This window comes from Passer domesticus, chromosome 5, assembly GCF_036417665.1.
Source record: "Passer domesticus isolate bPasDom1 chromosome 5, bPasDom1.hap1, whole genome shotgun sequence".
NCBI lineage: Eukaryota > Metazoa > Chordata > Aves > Passeriformes > Passeridae > Passer > Passer domesticus.
In genome coordinates this window covers 45372650-45389551 of record NC_087478.1, presented here as the reverse complement: position 1 = coordinate 45389551, position 16902 = coordinate 45372650, and the positions used below count along the sequence as shown (strand labels likewise).

At 43.0% G+C, this 16902-nt stretch overlaps 1 protein-coding gene across 2 annotated transcripts in view; it reads right to left on the bottom strand.

Moving 5' to 3' along the window:
* UTP20 (UTP20 small subunit processome component) overlaps window positions 1-16902 on the bottom strand; it is a 69771-nt gene that overhangs the window by 25111 nt on the left and 27758 nt on the right. For both annotated transcript variants that reach the window (XM_064419869.1, XM_064419871.1), the window contains exons 24-31: window positions 9942-10027; window positions 9284-9409; window positions 8590-8756; window positions 7864-8072; window positions 4979-5122; window positions 2533-2612; window positions 1415-1641; window positions 369-513 (exon numbers count right to left, since the gene is read on the bottom strand). In XM_064419869.1, coding sequence (XP_064275939.1) covers window positions 369-513; window positions 1415-1641; window positions 2533-2612; window positions 4979-5122; window positions 7864-8072; window positions 8590-8756; window positions 9284-9409; window positions 9942-10027 — 1184 coding nt within the window. The remainder of the gene's footprint in view (window positions 1-368; window positions 514-1414; window positions 1642-2532; window positions 2613-4978; window positions 5123-7863; window positions 8073-8589; window positions 8757-9283; window positions 9410-9941; window positions 10028-16902) is intronic.

Below are 16902 nucleotides of genomic sequence, written 5' to 3'. Positions count from 1 at the left end.
AGCACTAGTGTCATTTCACAAGGCTTTGTCAGCCTATCCAGGCTAACAGAGCGTACCTACCAAAATCACAGTCCCAGCCTAAGCACTCAGTTCCACATGACTGCAGGCATTTCTGCACCTTTTTCTAACCTCAAGAGACATTAGGTTTGAATACCAGCAACAAAAAGAGCTACAATCAACTTCTGAAAACTTATCACCTCAGTAATCAGCAACTTTCAAGGTCAATGACAGATCCAGGTATTTACAACTGTTGTAAATTTTAAAACATTGAGACACAGTGGTTTTTAATTTGGAAACTATTACAATAAGCCTCTTTCTTCCTCCCTCCTTCCAGCTTTTTAACTGTTACAGGCTCTAAGATCACTTACTTGGAAAGTATACTCAGCTCTTTGCTGACTTGAGCTCTGTACTTCTTCTTTTTCACCTTCTCCACATTTAACATTGTTTTGCTGAAGTACTGAAGTATGGCAGGAACATGAGGCAGGACCAACCGGCAACCTAGGCTGAGGGGCTCTGTAAGAGATACAACAGTTAGCAACACCCAAGAGACTCTGCTGCAAGAAACAGAAGGGAGATCCAACCCTAAAGAAAGGAGAAATCAGGACAAAGGAAGGTTCATTAGTGGAAGAGTAAGTAAATGGGAGCTACCAGCATGCAGGGCAGCTGGTGGCTGGGAAGAAGAACCAGCACTTGCTGAGACCAAGTCTAACATGTCTGAGATGGGATCAAAGAAAGCACACACCACTCTCCTCACAGATTTCAGTAACAGCCCTCCTAGGTGTAGGCTTATCAGAAGGTACCAAGGACATTCCTCAACAGTAGCAACATCTTCTAAAATGACTGGAGTATTTGTAGATGTGGTTTTCTTTATCCCACCACCGACCTCTTGTGTAAAATCAAAGCTGCCACAGTAAGGGCACATGCTCCTTACTACTAGCTTTGAGTGTTGCAGGTGAAAGATGTCTCCACAGCATCAAACAGAGCACACTACTGTTCTGTCTACTAACTCTCAAAGATGCCAGGTCTTTCCAGTCAGGGAGCACAGACTAAACATAAAAGTGATACAGGATCATGTGCATACAGGAATGGGGCCTTTATATAAAACATGGTATTAGGCCCAGAGCCAAGTTAGCAATGCAGTTCCTAACTTGTATCAGTCAAAGCTTCACAGGCAGAACAGGTCAACACTGCCCTCTTCATAAGGAATCTCTGTGCTCAGGACCCTGACGCTCAAACATGGACTTCATCAGTCATCAAGCAAGCAGGACTTTACAGTTCCTGAGCACAAGACAAATTTGTACATTGATGTTTCCATCTCTGCTGGGAGGTCCTTTTCCTCAGTAGTCTTAGACATAATCTAACACCTCCATCTAAAGCACCCAACAGGTCTCCCAGAACTCCCAGGCAGGCATACCTTCTGTCACGTCTCCACTGGCCATGACAACACAGTCAGTCACACTCAAACTGGAAACCTGCTCTGTGGGTTCAAAATCTGGGCTGTTGAGAAGGCTATCAGCGATGTCCATCACAAGGCTGGATGTGGCCTCAGACAGATTCTTGGCCGACAGCACAGCAAAAACATTTGTCAGTATATCACTCTCTGGATGATCTGGCTGCTGCTTGGCCAGCAAAGGGAAATACCTGAGAGAAAGATTATAAAAAAGTTCACTGAAAATTAGGTTCAGAATTTTCAGCTTGTAATTCTTTTGTGAGAGAAGTCACACAAAAAATAATGACTGTCTTCCATTTCAACCAAGAAAAAAGTGCACAAAAAACCAGAACAACAGTGTCATCAAAAATACAATGAATGGAGGTTGAGAGGTTATCAAGTCCCTTTTCTAATCCTTTTTCCACAGCCTGAATCTCCTCTTAGTCTGCTCCTAACCTAGTGATCCAACATCATTTTAACAGAAGTTTGTATATAAGGTCATCATGCCTACCAATGAGGTGTCTCAAAAGAAACACCACATTTAGACACACTTTAGCAAAGGAAAAACAGTGAGTCTGTGGAAGAGACAAAAATCACTCAAGACAGTTGAGGTGGAATTTCTCAGAGTGTCTGAATCAAAAAAAGCTCTTTTACAACTTTCAGTAACAGACTCTCAGTCACAGACTCTATGCTGAACTTGACAATATTCTTTCACAAAATAAAAAGAAATAGACACTCACAAAAACATGAATGACATTATATATTGTAAAACTGACTTCCCATCTTGTAAGACTAAGAAGTCATTGGTCAAGACAAACACATTCCTAAGAAGTCAGACCCCCTCCTCACCTGTGAGCTGGGTTTGGGCTATATATGTGCTTAGTTATTAATACATGGAAAAAGCAGCCTATTAAAAAAGTGAGTCCTTGCATAAACTGGAAATCTTCCCAGCTGCTTTGACTGCTATCAAAAGAATGAGAGTCTAATGGAAAAAGAAAATAATGGTTTGGACAGAATTATTCACAGCCTGTTAGTGTGCTCTTTTTTCCTTGTGTTTTATGTATTCAGAAGAACTTAGGCTTCTTTGCCAGAAGAATGCTTACCTGGGGTTCTTACTCCAGGTGTGAATGAGTTTGAGCAGAAAAGTTGGAGAATACTGACTCTCTGAAGCCAATCTGCAGACCTAAAGGAGAGAAAAATCAGATACCAACACAACACAAGTAAGTAAAGCCACTTGAAAACCTCATCTCTACCAAAGACCTCACATTCTGTAGTTTACCTTTTTATTAAGTAATTTCAACCTTTTATAAAGTAATTTTCCAACTTCCTCAATATTTGTCAAATGACTCTTTATTTCACTCCTGTTTATGCAGTATTCCAGCTACCACTTTTGCCTTCCCTTGAAACTAGATTCCCACGACACCTCACATCTGCCACAGAAACTTAGCAACCTCTCCCAGAGAGGAGATTTCATACCTATGAAATCTCAAGCACAGCACCCAAAACTCACTCCCTGCCACGCTTCCTGTGCCCTGACTGCAGCACCTGGTCTGTATCTCCACGGCCTCACTGAAGAGGCTGGAACATTGTACTGCACCCTGTGAATGGGATCTCCTAACAGAGTTCTGTGTCCAAAACAACCCCACCTCAGAGGAGACCAGCCTGAGCCACACCGAACAGCTCCTGCTCCTTCACAACTGGACACAGGCTAAGGTGACTTAGGGCACCCTTCTCTCTGCCACTCCACAGCCCAACAGGTTCCACCCAAGTCACACAGGTTGGTTTCCACCGTGACCACCGCTGGGCTGTTGGCACGGCACCACTCATGAACACACAGGGAGAGCAGGCTCCAGTGCATTCAGGGGTGGTACGCAGAATGGTGCATGTGGGGTTTGGACTAGATCAGTTTGCTCAAGACCTGAGCATAACAGAAAATAAGGCAAGTCTGACCATCATAGCCAGGATCTTAGAAAGCTTCTTCTCTTGTCCCAAAGACTGGTAATATTATTGCCCTGCATAAAACAGAGATTTCCTGAATGATATATAATGGAGAGTAAACCATTAATCCAATCCTGTAGGAATGCTGCTGTGCAGGCTAACAAGCCTCTGCAGCAAAGTCCTGGGCTATGAACAACAGCAAACTCCAACTGCAGGTTCAACAGGCTTAAAGAAACTTGCTCTCTCCATGAATTTTTTTACACACCTCAGTTCTATAGTTTTAAAAAAGAAAAGCACACAAGTCAAAATGATTCTTTTGCCAAATCAAATCTTCATGAAGTTCACCAGAAAAAACTCCAGAGGGAGCTTCTGGATTGTACTACCAACTAAGCTGCAAAACCATCTGTCTTCCTGACATACGTACGGACAAGAGGCATTCTAACTATTTAGTAACAAAAGTACATCTTGTTCAGAGTTACTCAGAATTTGCAAACACCGTGCCCCAAGGAAGCTTTGAGTGCTTTGCTGACTGCTTGGAACTGCAATAGCCTGAACTGCTCTGGAACTGCAATAAATGTTCACTGCTTTCCCCACGTAGCACCCTGGCTGTAAAAAAGAGTCCATGGACAAACCAGGACTTCTCTGTTGCCACGCACTTCTCCGCTGCCCAGCACAGTGCAATACAGAGCTATATGCACTACCTGGTACTATTTATCTACTGTTTGTCCACATAATCACACTACACATCACATATTGTTACTGCTCAAGAAAAGAAACAGGGCAGAAGTAAACAAACCCCATGTCTAAAAAAGCAGCTCTGTTGTTTCACAGACTAGACCACTGCTCTTTTACAGGCTTTTCAACTGCATGGAAGCTGGACCTTTGGATATTCTGTGCTCTGTGGATGAGCACTCTTGGAGTCAGCCTCTTTTACTCAGTTAACCTTTTCATGGAGACTCTGCTTTTAGAGCAGAGACAACCCAGCAGCTGGTACAGGCACTCCCTGACAACTCCAGAGCCATTGCACTGACAAATTCAGTATAATTTACTTTTAAATTCTGTATTCTCTCTCCATCTCACAGCAGTGCATTTTCCAAGCTCAAAGGTGATCTGAATTTCTCTGATAAAAGCCACAAGGCTGTGCTTTGTCACTGTGCTCACATGGAACTCTTGGCACGCAGGCTCAAGACCACTGACAGACCCTCCTGGGTCCTTCCTTTCCTGTAGCAGCATTTGCTTCTGCAGTCCCCCTACCCAACAACTGTCACACAGAAAAGTAGCAAAGTACACCTAGAAATAACTCATATTATTTAGCTTCCTTGAAGCATCTAGGGAAGAAATCTGCTTCTGTGTTTAAGGAACAAAGAAATGGCATCCATTTTATTCAGATGAATTAATTTGTACTTTAATCTGTGACTTGATTATCCAAGACTAATCAGAGAAGATTAGAAGAAACTGGCCTTGCACAGACATACTGGGATGCACAATCTGTCGAAGGCCACATCCAATCTAGCGATGGACAGAGCTGACATGATGGACTCCAGTACAGCTGGAGTTTTCTGCATGGTACATGTTTCAAACAAGTTATTTGGAAAAACAAGAAATACTTACCTGAGGCCATACCACAGCATGGAAAACTGCATCAATCTCTTCCACACTAAAGCTGTAGGTCTCATAATCAGAAAAAAACTCTGCCACAAGCTTGAGACCAAGACGTCTCAAATTCTTCAGTGGATTAATCAATCTAGGTTGTACCTGTAGTGAAAACCAACAAAAGATCCAACCCAGTAAGACTCTGGCAGAACAACTACTACTTGCTCTGAAATACAGCGACTGACCACATCCAGACACATCCTTTGCAGAAACTTCTGTTTTCTCTTGTAACTTGTTCATAGTAGCAATCTATACCTCAGAGCAGACAGAAATGTTTCTAGAAGTGGCCTGCCTCTTTCTGCATTGAGTCAGTTACACAGGACTCCTTCAGCTCATAAAAAAATCAATGCTGATAGGTTTAACCCAGTAGCATCTGCCCCCTTTGGATGCAACGCAGAAAGCTACATCACAATTAAGATTTCCAACTCTGGCACTTACACAATTCTGTTTTACACTTGAAAGGACCAAAATCAGCTCTCCAAAGTGAAGCTGTACTTTGGACACCAAGATCTTCTGGAAAGAAAAGAAATCAACAGACAAAGAGAAGGGGGGAGGAACAGAGAAGGAAAGAATGTGAATTATGTCTTCCAGCAGAGTAGGGTGGGGGCTATAGAATTTGGTTACAGGAAGGTGCTTCCTGTACCCATTTAGTGGTTATGTTCCATAGCCTTTCTTGGGAAAAAAAAATTCAGTAAGGGAATTCATGCAGAGCTGTATTCTGACTCTCCTCCCTGAGAGGAGTCTTGACCTGAGTAACCTAAATTATTTCCATACTGTGCAATGCAGCTCACAGTATGAGCACATGAAGTAGCTCCACACTGCAGAAGTAATGAACTTCAGCCTCAGAAACAACAAAGCCACATGAGAGCAAATGAAAGCCACTGTCTGATATTGGAGCTCTTTTGGGTCTCCATATCATGATCCACCACAAGTGGATCCAAGAATCCAAAATCACAAGTAAAAAGACAAAGAGGACATGGTGGAAAAGGAACTGATCAAGCTCTTGCAACAGAACCTCCCAAGCTACGCTGAATGTGTACTAAGGGAGTGCAATCAGCTTCTAGGTGGCAAATGAACTATTTGAAAGCCCAAAGAAAGCACAAACCAGGATACTATTGCTAATGGCAACCTCCAAGTGAAGCAATTTTGGGTTTCCGCTCTATCCAATCACCGTAAGAGTTCTCTGAGATCAAGCTTTTGACAGGACAAAGAAACTCAATAGTGAACACAATCAGTAGGAAATGGTAAATTAATAACTTGTCTTAAAGTGGTCAAAGTTGATGTTTAACTCTCCAGGCAGTATCAGTCTGCAATAAATTACTCTCAAACTCCAAGAATGTCTTCTAATTATTAGTCAAGATAAACAGATTTCTCACACTCTTCCTTGAGCTTTTAACAGCCCCAGGGCTAATGAAGTGCTAAATTAAGTTCAGACAAACAACAGACTGTCACTCCTGACATTACACAACCATGACAGAATTACTGTAGCAACTCTGGCAAAATGTGGCTTTCCTAGCAGTTAATGAAGCAGCTTTTAGAACTCCTGTCTCCTGTCCTCACTGAAAACACGCAGGCATATGCAATACACTGCTGAAGTCAGACTGTGGGACGCTGACATCCTCAAATTTGCTCATCCTCTTCATAAATTAAGACAGTTACCAGGTTCTGTGCAGCCTGCAGGCAACTATGAGACCTTGGATACTGCCTATTGCAAGGACTTGCTTTGTTCAATGGAGTTTTTCCAAAGCAAGTTCTAACCTCAAATGCTCAATGTATTGGCAAGAACATGCCCATGGTGACAAAAGATTCACTGCCACTTGCTCAGGCCATCACCTCGTAATGCCTTTCAACACCACAGTGATGATGACGACTGTAGTTTGCTTGTTTCCTACCTAATATAAGAGCTGGCTCTGCACCAGAATACAGAAAAGCTTGGCTCAGTGTTACAGTGTCTGAGCAGCTGGCAACAGATCCCAAGTAGCTGGACTAGAACTCAGGGATGTCTGTGCTGCCTCCCTGCATACAGGGCAGCAATAAGCCAACATGCCCCACCTTCAGGTGCAACCAATCTTTAACAGGATGTTTTCCTCACCTGACCCCTTCTGCATGTACAGCCATTGCTCAGCAAGGGAAAAAACATTTTCAGTGCTCTGCAGATACCTGGCTGAGACCCAAATGGCAACACTGGATTAGTATGACTCCTGATACAGAGCTGAAGATGCTTCTAGTGTGCTGAAAGCACAGCTGGTAGCCATGTCCTTCCTGTGTCCCATGACAGGAGACACTCAGGGCAGATAATCACTGTGATCATCCACAATGCTGAGCTCTCCTGAGGCCTAGCACTGCAACAAAACACCTCATGGACAAGGTTTGCTTTAATGTCTTCAGGCAAGGAACTTTAAACTTCTCCTTCCTTTCTCAAATGTTTTATCCTTGCAGCCAATAAACTCATTTTTACAGCAAATTTCAAGTTCCAGCCATAAAATTTTGTTACATGGTTACAACAGAACATTTATCTCTCTCATGCCCATCTCTCCACAAAACAGCTAGGAACAATGCACAGAGATCACCTCCAACTCTTTCTTCAGTAACTCAAACAAAAACACAGTTCAAATCAGTTTTCAAAGTACATCAACTCTGCCTGCACTGCTTGAGCCCTGCAGCACTTCCAGACAAGCACCACTGGCCTCTGTTTTGACAACTTCTAATTGCTAAGCTTCACCCCACAATGGCATTCAACTTTATCTGAATCAGTAAAGCTCTGTCTATATATGTAAGCTCAGAGGAGGAGGAGAGAAAGAAACTTACTTTACATGTCTGTATATTGTTTGCATATACTGTACCTTCTCTCTTTGCTGGAGGATGCAGGATACCACAGCAGTCATGCAGAGCAGAATCTGTAGAATTTCAGGCAGGTATTGCTGGATCAAATGTCCCATGTTTTTCAACACAACCTCAAGACCATTGAAGAGGCTATGCTGACGCCCAAGAGGCAGGACTTTAGCTAAATCCAGCTCTGACATACTTTGAAGGACTGCAGTCTGGCAAGGCCCTGTGATAGGCAAAGGAACAGCAAATTATCTAGGGAAGCACCATGGAGACACCCACTACCAAGAATAACATTTCAGTGAAAAATAGTGGAATTGGGCCCTAAATTACAGAACTTCACAGTCTGATTTTTAAATAAGAACAGCTCTGTGTCTCCATCTCTCTGATATTTAGATCTCTGACTGCTATAGAATCAGAGCACTTTACAAGCTCTCTTTACTGCCATGATACTCAGGCTTGCCTATGATGCCAGCCACTACCCACTCCTGGTCTGCTACAGCTTACTTGCACAGCTGTGGCAAGTTGTTCAGTTTTTCTGACCTTAGACACATAAAACAGAGCAATCATGCTTTGTAAGGAGAAGCTCAGGGGAAACCAAGTCCTTACCAAGGGTTTACTTTCATCCTTTCAAGGCATGCTGTAGAGACAAACTGAAGCACATAACAGTACTAAGCCTATTTATCTTCCCACATCTCTACAGTCAGGAAATACCAGACTCCCAGTTTTTATGGCCTACTTACCATGACTGAATTGCTTCACAGCTTCAAAGAGTAGATCCAAGAACATCCGTATCTCTTCTGGCAGCGAGCCGGCCAGAAATCGCAGCACGATCGACATGCGAGTGCTCGCTGAAGACTTGCCCTGTGTTTTGCTCCCTGTTTTGTTTCTCATTCTGCCATAGAGAATTCTTCAAGAATCAAAAAGAGGTTGCATTAGCTGTCAGCAAGCCATCTGTTTTCCAGCCTCTTATTCTGCAGGAGAAACTCTGTTTAAAAATATTCTCTAGTGAAAGTTCTCCCTTCAGGTTTTCCACTGAACTACTACATATTGTTCAAAAACATCTTAGTCAAAGATCAGCTTCTGCAACGGAAGCTCTGCTGGAAACTTCAGGTATAAAACTGGTTACTTTGCAGGACAATTCACATCACTGCAAATAGCTGGCAACACTCAGTGAACTGAAATGTCCTCACAGTCCTCTAATCCTTAGTAGAAACAGTATGTACCAAAATGCTGTTTTTAAAGAAAACACCATTTGTATAACACGTTATATAAATGTGTTAATAAGAAAACCATACAGAATATCAGAAACTAAGTCATCAAACTATACCATTAACCATGAGTTCATCTCAACTATTCAAGATGAAAAGCAGCATTACATCTCTCTGATCACTGTACTCTGCCATGAAGCTTTTGAACTCACACTTCAGAACACACCTCATAAGAACAGGGATGAGATCTGGTCGATGCTCCATTTTTACTACTGTGGTCTCCTCAGAAATACTGAAATGGACTATCTCTTCTTTAAAGCTTTTGTCCTCCAGTAGCCTTTGCAAATTCTCCCTGAGAGTAATAAACATTATTTGAGGGCAGGTAGAGTTAGTAAAATAGACAGACACACAGATACATATATATCTAATTACCTACCTATCTATCCTTGCTGTATACAAAATATTAAACTACTATCTTCTCATCCTTTTATAAAAAAATATTTTAAAAGCCAGTAAGTTCAAGCTAATTATATAGACATGTAAGTCCTGGACGTATTCCAAGGAAATTATTTAACTATAAACTACAGTTTTATGCTGTCACTTTCTTTGGATGGCTATAAATCATCAGTACAAAAGACATCTACTACTAACACTACTGAGACCATTCTGGGACAGTGCTCTTTTTCTCTAAACAAAAAAGAGACACTGATGAACCTCAAGGCTTGAGTTCCTCTCTTAGAAACAAAACATACAGCTGGCTAGAATTAAACTTTACTATATGTCTTCAACAAATACAGGATGCCAAATAAAACTGACCCCAAAGTAGGCTTCTGATATGACAGCAGGCTCATTCACCAATGCTAAAATAATGTAAAAGCTTTTACCTGTATGGCAGTAGATGAGGATGCTTGTATGTCATTATACAGTCAAGAGCTATTCTCTGTACATTCTGGTCTTGATGAGACAGTAACTGCAAATAATAAAAGAAAGAAAATTAGTCCCTATCTAGGGGCAGAAGTGCTTACTGAAAATAGTGAAATGACCCAAAGGCTACAGGCTCAAGCAGGTTTTGGACTAACTTATTCAAATGGAAGCAGAATGTATCTGTTGTCAATATAAAGCCAAGATGTACATGCACAACTTCCACCCATAAAAAGGGGCATGGCTGCTGATAGATTGCTTTTCCTTCCTACTTACACAGGACAGTTATAATATTATGTTTTTTCATAGTTGTCTTTTGGACCACTATGAGTTTGCATTTATCATCAAAACCAGTTATTAGCTCTGTATCTAAGAAGACTGGACTAAAAAGCAGACTATGCAAACCATTCCAAGATATCTGTATTTCTTTCCTGTGACAAACACAAACTACTTGGAAGACTTGGTATGCAGAGTCTCAGTGAGATTCGCCCTCTCTTGAAGATGACTCTTCATAACCTAGGCACTAAACAACACCAAGGAGTGATCACAGCACCAAGACTACCTGAGTTAAAGAATTGTTTGCACAATGCACTCAGGCACGTGGTTTGATTCTTGGGGGTGTCCTGTGCAGGGCCAGGAACTGGACTCAATGATCCTGGTGGATCTGTTCCAACTCAGCATATTCTGTGATTCTGAGATTCATTAGGACAGGGAAAAGAAGTTGAGAAATGCAGATCATTTCCCCAGGCAGCATCTTTATCAGTTCTTCAGTCTGCCACTAAATAGCACAGGCAAGTGTCATCAAAGGTCACTTTGCCATGACGTTCCTACGCCAGATGGACACACCAGCCGTGACAATGAATATACTAAGACACAGAAATGCAAACAGTAAGTGATGAAATAATCTTTCTTCTTGTGCCAGGCTGTTCTTCCCAAGTGATTTGACCTTTACACGACTGTCCAATATTTTGCTAAGAACACAGGCAAGCAAACACGTCGATCAACTGTTTTTCTAAGCAACACCTTGAGATAGACTGAAACAGAGTGGATGTCTGCTAGAGATTCTTAAATTCAGAGACTAAGGAATGGAGCTTTCAGCTCCACAGCCTCAAAAAACAAGCTGGCAACAATGAGAGCAAACCCCAATGACCTGAACAAATCTACAAACTGGGAATCAACACAACCCTGTAAAATTAAAAAACAAAACCGTTTTAAGGATTGTAAAATAAAGATTTAGAATCCCTCTTTGAAGTCATACTTTTGACAATTCTTTCAGAAAAATCCCTGGAATCAAGCAAATTGAATATTCTTCAAGAAGAAAATCCTTTTTTGATGGTTGATAATACATACTGTGGCCAGTACATACTGGCCACACTCTTAGTACACAAAACACTATGGGACAAAGAAAGACCTCCTCAGATCTTCCCCAAATTTTGTATTCTAAACCCTCCTCCAGATCCTGCATGAACTGTAAGTGAAACAGATATCCTCTGTGTTATGAATAGAAAGTTGTATTTTTTTTAAAGTTTCAGAGTTAAAAAAACCAAGCCAGACCAAATCAGACTCCTTTAGGTTCCCTGTGGAAGAAAAGCCCTTAATCACTCGTTAATGGCAGGTGATTAACCGATTGTTTCCCTGATGCTGGCTGCATACCAAGAAGATACCAAGAGAAACCCTCCAGGGTAAAGAGACAACCCTCCAGTGACACCAGAGACAACATGCAAATGAGAAACGCAGTGCACCCTGGATTGTTACAGTTTTACAGTTTTTATAAGAAAAACCCCTAAAATCACGAGCCAATAAGTAACTTAAAGTGACGTCTAAGGATGGGAGCATTGTCCCGTACCTGCTTGAATCTTTTTATTTCTCACCCTAACCTGAAAAGAAACTGATTAAAGAGACCCCCCGGGTTTCTAAACCAACAAACCAAGGACTCAACGACTCTCCCGTGAGGACAGAGTCCCCAGTTCTGCCTGCAGACCAGTGGACAAAACTGCATCGTCCTCCTCCTTCGTGCCACGCCTGGGAGCAGCGGCGGCGAGGGCGCAACCCGTCGATTTCTTCCCACCTGAGCTGATTCTTCTTAATAAAGGCATTAAAAAGGAGAAAGATCTCCTGCCCATTTATTTCAGCTTGGGGGCTCGTCCGGGATAGCCACGCCTGAAGAGGACACCAGGACTGGGACGGCCGCCCACCCTGGACCTGCAGGACAGCTGGCTATCAGGACCAGAGAAGATCGGCTTGGGACAGTGACACGGAGCAGCGTCGGATAGGTGAGAATATCCGGCGGCGGGAGAGGGAGGCGAGCGAGTGTGTGTGAGTGAGACGAGGGCCGGCAGCTCGGCCCCTCGAAGTGAGTGGGGACCCCTCAGTACCGCGGTTCCGCACCCCCGCGAGGGGGCCGGCCGGGAACAGGGGGAAGCGAGTGGAACTGGTGATTGAGGCGCCTCCAAAGGGGTAAAGAGGACCCCCCTCCGGGCGTGCGGAGGAAATAGCTGTGTGAGTGGCACGCACCCCACAAGACCCCCCTCCGGGCGTGCGGAGGAAATACTGTGTGAGTGGCACGCACCCCACAGGACCCCCCCTCCGGGCGTGCGGAGGAAATAGCTGTGTGAGTGGCACGCACCCCTCCGGGCGTGCGGAGGAAATAGCTGTGTGAGTGGCACGCACCCCAAAGGCCCTGATACAGGTCCTAACGAAAGAAGTTAGGGTATCAGGCAGTTTGGCCCAGACAAAGGGCGCCTCAGAAGCCAGGGTTTCGAGGTTTGACTGTTTGAGCCTTGGCAAGGGAAGGCCAAGGTCTCTCTAAGTCCTGACGAAGGAGGTCAGGCGAACCTCAGAGGTCAAGACCTCGAGGATGTTTTTTTGTATTTTGGTTGTTTGTTGAGTCTTGGCAAGAAAGCCAAGGTCTTAACAAAGTCCTGACGAAAAGGGTCAGTGAAATTGGAGTTTTGGCAGGAGGTCGAGACTTCTTAAATAAGATATATTTCCTTTAGAGAAAAAAGACATCTTTGTGATTTGTTTAGAGGCAGAAAATAATGGGAGGGTGCGGTAGTAAGAAAAGTGGCCAGAGATTAAAGAATATACCTCCCCACAGTCCCCTAGGTGAGCTATTAGAGAAATGGGACTTTATAGAAAGTACAGAAGGATTAGATAAAGTTAAGATGATTCATTACTGTTCAGAAGTGTGGCCAGAATTAGAAGTGCAAGGAGGATGGCCATGGTGTGGGACGAAAGACAAGTGGATGTGTCAACAGCTGAGTAATTATCTGACAGCTAGAGAAAATACTGATGCTGAGGAACTATTGTATATAGCTTGTTGGTTGAATGCTATACAGAAAGAAGGAGTGCAAATTTGTAAAGTGCAGAGCAAGAAAGAAGGGAATGAAAGAGGAGATGCTAGAATTAAGGAAATTGGTAAAAGGTGGGACCCTCTAGACTACTTGCCTCCTGATGCCCCTCCACCTTATAACCCTCTCCTTCGAGCACCTCAAATAGCAGATCCAGTTCTTCTCCCGGCTGCCATGGGGGCCATTCCCTCACCCCCCCCTTCGACTCCTTCAGCTGCTTCTGCACCACCACTAATACCTACTACACCTGCTGCATGCTCCACCCCTTCTCCAGCTCCACCTAACCTGCACCCAAGCTCTTCTCCCCCTCCTACGGCAGTCTCTCCACCTCCTCCTAACTGTGACATAAATACCTCCTTATCTAATAACCCCTTATCACCAGGTACAGCCGTTGACTTACAGCAGGTCCAAGTTAATGCTATTACCCCTCAAGTGAACAATCTTGTGTCTGAAGATGGGCCATACTGTAGTACCCGATCCAAGACCTCCAAAGCAGAGAGACTTTTTCCCCTTAGAGAAGTTCCTATGGGAGGAGTAGCAGGAGGTGTTGGTTTTGTAAATGCTCCTCTAACTGCTTCTGAGGTGAGAGGATTCAAGAAGGAGTTAGGGAATCTAGTTGAAGACCCTGTGGGCATTGCTAACCAAGTGGATCAGTTTTTAGGTCCAAATTTCTACACTTGGGGGGAGATGAATTCCATTCTAAATATATTATTTTCCCCAGAAGAGTCCCGAATGATTAGGGCCGCAAGCATAAGAGTTTGGGAAAAAGATAACCGTCCAGGGCCCCAAGTGCCATCAGGAGAAGAAAAATTGCCACTAGTGGATCCCAATTGGAATCCTAACCAGGAGGAAGGGAGGAAGGCCATGATGGAGTACAGGTCCTTGATAATTCGAGGGATAAGAGAATCAATTCCCAAAGGAACCAATACAAAACTGGCATTTGAGGGTATACAGGAGAAAGATGAAACTCCTACCGCTTGGCTTAATCGCCTGAGGCGGAACTTTCAATTGTATTCTAGAACAGACCTGGACACTAGCGAAGGTGAAATGCTACTAAAAGTCCATTTTGTTACTAAATCTTGGCCTGATATACGAAGAAAATTGGAAAAGATTGAGGATTGGCAAGGAAAAGATATTAATGAATTATTGAAGGAAGCATTGAAAGTGTATTTAAGGAGAGAGGAAGAAAAAGCAAAGGCCAAAGCTAAGATCATGGTTGCTGTAGCCAGAGAAAGTGTAGGAGCAAACAACCCTTCCCTGCAGTACAAGGCTACAAAAGAGTGGGGGAGTCCACCACCAGGAGCAGGCAAGAATACGGCAGTACTGTCAGGAACAGGAGGCATGGAGAGGCCTCGAGTCCCTTTGAGTGAAAGCTGCTGCTATTACTGTGGAGCAACTGGACCCCCCCGCCCAAGACTGTTTAGCCTAAAGTTGTGAAACCTTTGCTAGCTGATCAAGATAGCAAAGGAAGCAGCTTTAAGACCAGAAGATCTGGTAAAAGGTTTTTTTTAAGCAGAAACCACACCCGAGTAGGGAAAAAGAAAAAAAAGAACTCATATTTTGTGAAATTTAAAGTTACATCAAGGGATATGGGGGAGTGGTTAATATCTGACGGACGGGTGTTGCTAAACAAAGCACTTGCTGGGATAGTGCTAACAGAACTACAGAAACTAACCTACTGGGGAGTCCAAGGACTATGTGATTATTTCCTAAGAAATAACCTGTGCATAAGCGGATATGACCTAGCAAAAACAATTATAAAAGAGTGTTTAACTTGCCAAAAAGTGAACCAGTATGAAATAGTGAATACCTTAGACTCAGACTGAGGTCCACATTTTGTGGCCCAAACATTGCAAATTATAATTGAAGCTTCAGGAATAAAGTGGAGATTGCATACTCTGTGGCACCCCCAGAGTTCTGGGAGGGTGGAACAAATGAACAAAATTCTCAAAAATGAATTAGCTAAAGTGTTTACCCCTAGCGCTCTTGCGCATCAAAACAAGACCCCAGTCTGATATAAGGATTTCACCTTATAAAATGATTTTCGGATTGCCATTCTTGTTAACACCCTATAGCACAGGAGACTACCTGGAAGGAGAAATTTGAAGGCCCCTTTCAGGTACTCCTCATCGCTAATTCGGCCGTGCGAACCAGAAAAAAAGGTTGGACTCACATTACGAGAATTAAAGGACCAGTCCCACCCCCGAGCGTTGGACAAAATTCTTCAGTGTCTGGTATTGGACCAGATTCCACACCACTCTCACCCCCGGGCATTGGACAAGATTCGTCAGTGTCTCCTTCTGGTATTGGACCAGATTCCACACCACCCTCACACTCTAACTCAGGACAAGATTCAACTGCATCAGGAGTTAATTCAGCTGAGTATACTATTATAAAAGGACCAAATGACTTAAAATTGACATTCAAAAAGACTGATGAACTGCATAAGAAAAAAGTTTAGAATCATAACATGTCTTGAAGTGTTTTAAGAAATTTGTAAAAGTTAAAAATTGTTAATAAGTAATTCTGGTTAAGTCGTCCCAACTTGGTACCAAAGACCCCAGGTTAATCTTCTCCAGAGTGCTCCCCTAGGAGGGACCAAATTAGCAGGGACAGATCAAGAGAGGTTTAACCAGAGGAGCAAGAGACTCTAAAGAACTTGGAGACTTCTTCTCAGTAAAATCCTCAAGAGGCAAGGCCGGGTGGGCAGGCTGTGCAGGATGACCCATACCGGACTCTTGAGAAGGGTAGTAGTGCTGGCTCTGATTGCTGGTGGTGCTCTGGAAAGCCCAGGAGAGCTGTGCAATGAGTACTACCAACCTTTCTATGAGAAAGAAGTAAGCTCCTTGCTGAGAGTCCACAACAATTGTGTTAACCTCTACCAATTGATCTTTTATCAAGAAAATAAGAAAATATATTGGATGACCCGGAACACCGCCACCTTTAGGCAGCCACTCCTGGGAGAGCACCCTGTAGGAGAAACCTGGTGGTGCTTTGAACGTGATGCTACTGAAGCAAACCTGGTAAATCTGGTAAAAGGAAAAAGTATTTCTAAATATTGGGAGGGCACGACAAAAATTAATCTCTTTCAGGAAACCCCTAAACGCCTGTTTTGGGTCAATGGTACCACAACATCCACTGAATTGCCAAGAAGCTGGTCTAGTGGTAGCATCATTAGAATTATAAAACAAACTGTCTGTATAATACACAAAGAATCTGGATCAAGTTTAAGAGTTCCTATATATGAGGATTTGAGAAAAACAAAACTGAAGGAACAATATATGTTAAACAAAATTTTGAAACTACAATCAGAATTAGAAGTAATATCTAATCAGACCGCATCGGCTCTTAATCATATTAATGACCAACTCAACCAAACCAAAACAGTAGTTTATCAAATCAAATTAATTGTGGCAGTCATTAGAAATACTTTAAACGAAATAAAAGAACTAGCATATTCACAAAATCAAAAGACTCCTACACTTGATTCCAGTTGGTGGGATAATCTATGGATTTTCAAAAAAAGTTGGAAAACTATAACCTTCACTGTGGGTACACTTGTTAGTCTGTTCTT